This window comes from Sprattus sprattus, assembly GCF_963457725.1.
Source record: "Sprattus sprattus genome assembly, chromosome: 2".
In the NCBI taxonomy this organism is placed as follows: domain Eukaryota; kingdom Metazoa; phylum Chordata; class Actinopteri; order Clupeiformes; family Clupeidae; genus Sprattus; species Sprattus sprattus.
In genome coordinates this window covers 39029050-39032934 of record NC_137921.1, presented here as the reverse complement: position 1 = coordinate 39032934, position 3885 = coordinate 39029050, and the positions used below count along the sequence as shown (strand labels likewise).

The 3885-nt window shown below is 44.5% G+C and overlaps 1 protein-coding gene across 1 annotated transcript; it reads right to left on the bottom strand.

Moving 5' to 3' along the window:
• Window positions 1-415: 415 nt before the first annotated feature.
• tbc1d7 (TBC1 domain family, member 7) lies at window positions 416-3401 on the bottom strand. Its single transcript, XM_080832633.1, has 8 exons — window positions 3074-3401; window positions 2644-2766; window positions 2409-2489; window positions 2000-2187; window positions 1426-1563; window positions 1051-1196; window positions 789-915; window positions 416-599 (listed from the first exon to the last, which is right to left on the bottom strand). The coding sequence occupies exons 2-8, from the start codon at window positions 2753-2755 to the stop codon at window positions 513-515; spliced, it is 879 nt and encodes a 292-aa protein (XP_080688759.1). The 5' UTR covers window positions 2756-2766; window positions 3074-3401; the 3' UTR covers window positions 416-512.
• Between the last annotated feature and the right edge of the window lie 484 nt (window positions 3402-3885).

Genomic DNA, 3885 nt, shown 5'->3' with positions numbered 1-3885 from the left:
TGTAGGGCAGAGGGACAAACATGCACATTCAGACAACAGAGCCACCATATTGGAGGCAGCTCCATGTTTCAGAGTGGGAATATGAAATAAGTGTCCTATAGGATAAAAAGGTATATGTGTGTGTGTGTGTGTGTGAGTGAATGTGTGTGACTGCGAGAGAGAGTGTGTGAGTGTGGGTAGTCGGCGGTATATAAATGGGAGGGAAATGCATGTGACAGCTCTGTTCTCATTCCCATCTCATGAAGTCTAGAGTCTCTTCTAAATAAAGGAGCTTTTCAAAACACTCAAGGATGGGAAACTTGTTGAGGAGTGCAAGTCTGTGTTTCTGCATGTGAGATACACCTGGAATGTGTGTGTGTCTTTGTGTGTTGTAGCAGTGTATATTACACCAATGACAGACACACAGAACAGGTGATAGTTTTTTTCTTTTTACTCTTTCAGAAATCAGTTACATGTTTCACAGTGGCACAACAGGTGTGTGTATCAGGTTGGTGTGTGTGTGTGTGTGTGTGTTACACTGAGTGCATGGGTGTTCCACAGTACTTGTGCCACAGGTCTATGGCTTTGGTCACAATGGCGTCTGTGTTCTCCTGTGGCATCTAGAAAGAAAGACAGAGACTGAGTCCAGTATATATAATTGAAGGAGTCTGGATGCTTCAGTGTTGATGACTGTAAATGCATGTATTTGCATGTAAGAAATTAGTGAAACTATATGAAGGACAAATCATATACGTGTTAGCTAGTAATTAAGCGTTTGTGCGTGTGTGTGTGTGTGTGTGTGATCTCACATTGCACAGGAAGTTGGCCACGCCCTCAGGCTTCATGCCCATCAGCATGATCTTGTAGGTCAGAAGGATCTCCATGGCAACAAAAACAAGGATCTTACAGGAGCCGCTTATCACTTTGTCCCACACTCTGCCAACCAATCAGAAAGCGCAACACATGAGCCTCCTCAGATACCAACAACTTACTTATGACCCTTACAGTAACCAGAAGGGCAGTGTTTCCCAAGAACTGGAGTGTTCTGTGTCTGGAAGTGTGTGTGCATACCTCTGCAGGCTGGTGTCTGGTAGGCAGCCAGCAAAGCAACGCTTAAACCAGAGTGAATATGGCAACGTTGCTAGGCAACCGGAGGAACGCAGCTGAGTCAGCAGAGCGTTGTCCTCCTGAGACAGGAAGTGCTCCAGACTCTTTGGCTGAGAGAGAAAGGACAAGTGTCAAAGGGAGAAGAAGATAGTAAAGAATGAGATGGACAGATGGTCAGGTCAGAAAAGAGACACGAGTGCTGAAGAGAAAAAGTATGCAGTGCACACTTAAAAGCTACTGTACAGGCTCTACAGAGAAGGCCCATTTCAGAAAAGTACACCAGAGAGGCAGTAGTGCAGGCTAATGTAAGTGCACACTCATTATGGTGGGCATACTCACCAGGTGAGGTATGGAGTCTCCAAACTTGTGGTGGAATTGATTGACGAAGTTTTTCACCAGCCAGTAACAGTCCACTGGGTCATCCACCAACTCCTCCATCGTATGGCCAATGGCCAGGAAGTCCTCATCCACGTCGTCCTACAACAAGTGCACGTACGCACACGCACACGCACACGCACACACACACACACACACACACACACACACACACACACACACACACACACACACACACACACAAACATATAATCTACCCACCTCTCCTTTATATTGTTTCTTTAACCAAGATGTCTCAAACTAAAATTTCCCCTGAATTTTCAAATTCCCAGCTTATTTCTTAACCGATCAATCTCAACAGTCATTAACTCAGAAACAGGCTTATTGGCAGATCAAGTACTGCCATAACAATTATGGAAGGATAAACTTGGATTAGGTAGCTTGATGATCTAAAGATTATGTGTTTTGTATCTAAGCATGCATACATGCAGGTCAAGCCTACGATTACTTTTACATAAACAGTCCTATACATGTATGTCTCTTTTTTTCTCTCTCTCTCTCTCTCTCTCTCTCTTACTGGGCTTAGTTCACTGCAGCGGAGCAGCATTTGGTTTTCCAACTGGAACATGCGGAGGTGGAGCTCCGTTAAGGGTGTAGCCTTATTGACAAATCGCATGGTGACCAAAGCCCCACGCACATCCTCGTACTGCTCTGCCCGGTAACGTGAAACTAAGGGGTGAGAGTCACTGTGGGGTGGGAGGATACCTGGGAAGACACACACAGAAGAGGACATACATTTTTTTTTAATAGTGAAGACCAAAAACGCCTTTTACCCACAACTGTGTGTGTTCTGGTACATTCAAACATAAAAGTCAATCTCCTGAAATGGAAAACGTTTCCAATACCTCCCATTAACTCTACCATAACTTTACCATACTATGAAAACATCTGTGTACACAAATTCAAGTGTTTGTGAGTGTTTTTACCGAGCAATACTTTCCACACGTGGATTCTGTACATTGAAGGCAGAGGAAACCTCTGGCTAAAGGTGATCAGCTTCTCTACATCTGAGAAGGATTGGAAATGGGAACATTGAGGGTGAAAGGAGAGGTCCGAGTCAGTTGCACTTGCATATCACTCAAAGAACTGCTAAGACATTGTATGGTTTGGTGAAGGATGGAGTTGATTTTGGTTGCAATATGATGGTGACTCGGGTCTCACCCAGTGGGCTGTCTTTCAGCAGGATCTCCAAAGACTTCTTCTCCTCCACTCCTCTGAAGCCCACCTTCTCATAATATGTCGAACGGAAGTTCCGTTGCGGGTCGTCCGCCATAGCACCACCCCCTACACATGGGTAAAAATTCTGTCACGAGGGCCATGAAGAACATTGCCTTCTGTATGAGGAACTCGCTCCGAAAGACGCAAACCAACTCGTGCATTCATTGAATAACTGCGTATGTTTTCATGCTTTTCCTGTTGTCATGAAATAGCCCAGGGCCTGCCCTATTTGTCAGTTTTTCCACAATCATATCAGACGTTAAAGTGTCCTGTTTAACGTGAGAGTAGTTAACGTTAAATTATGTGAATCTGGCTTACCATAGTTTTATTTCAAACACGTTGCTGAATATGAAAGTAAGCCTTACTGCCTTACCGTTGCGTTTAGAAGTAAAGCAAAATAACTATGCCGGGCCTCAGTACATCCCCGGAGTTTCCTGATCGCATGTGAGCTTGAAGCGGATCCGTAGACGGGCGAATCACTGAGTAGAGCTCCCAGTGATTCCAGTGTACTCACTAGCGTCGTTAGCACTTAACGATAAAATCCCTATCAATAACGGAAGAAACTACAGACCTTATGGCCATTTGAACCGCGATTGGTAAACTAGAAACATTTTAATAATGAGGGCATTGCAAGCTAGACTTGCGTGCTCACCACAAACATTGGTAGTAGCGGCAGCCCCACTGCACAGTACTTGACACCATTTGCAATTTGTGAATCGTCCACAGCCAGAGAGTGGCGCCATAACACCGTTTTTGGCTTTTGGTAACGGTTCCCATAACTGCAGGCCATTAATGCCACACACATTATGTTTGCTTTGCCCTGCTTTTGATCGTGGGAGCCTTCAGTTATTATCGTGGGATCAAATCCAAAGTGGTTCACCTGTGTAACACAAAATGCCTCTGAGACTAGTCACTGACCCTCATGGCTTTATGTTTACCTGTGTTCATCATGTCCCCTTTCTCATGGAACCACCCAGCCAGGTGGTGAGAAGTGGCATTCACTGACTATTGGTCAGCACATTATAACACCTTCACCTTGTTACAGCATGCCTATATCACTACATGGCCCATACTGTATGTAGCTACATACATTGAGTAAGCATGCATTGTTGCATGACGTCAGAACAAATATCTATATTTTTACACATTACTCTGTACATGCATAATATAGCTAGGCACAATAAC

Coding starts and splice junctions, on each gene's coding strand:
- tbc1d7 (XM_080832633.1), bottom strand. CDS start 2,755: ATGGCGGACGACCCGCAACGGAACTTCCGTTCGACATATTATGAGAAG. Junction 2,188..2,408: donor CGTGTGGAAAGTATTGCTCG/GTAAAAACACTC, acceptor GTGTCTTCCCAG/GTATCCTCCCACCCCACAGT. Junction 1,564..1,999: donor GCTGCAGTGAACTAAGCCCA/GTAAGAGAGAGA, acceptor CACTTGTTGTAG/GACGACGTGGATGAGGACTT.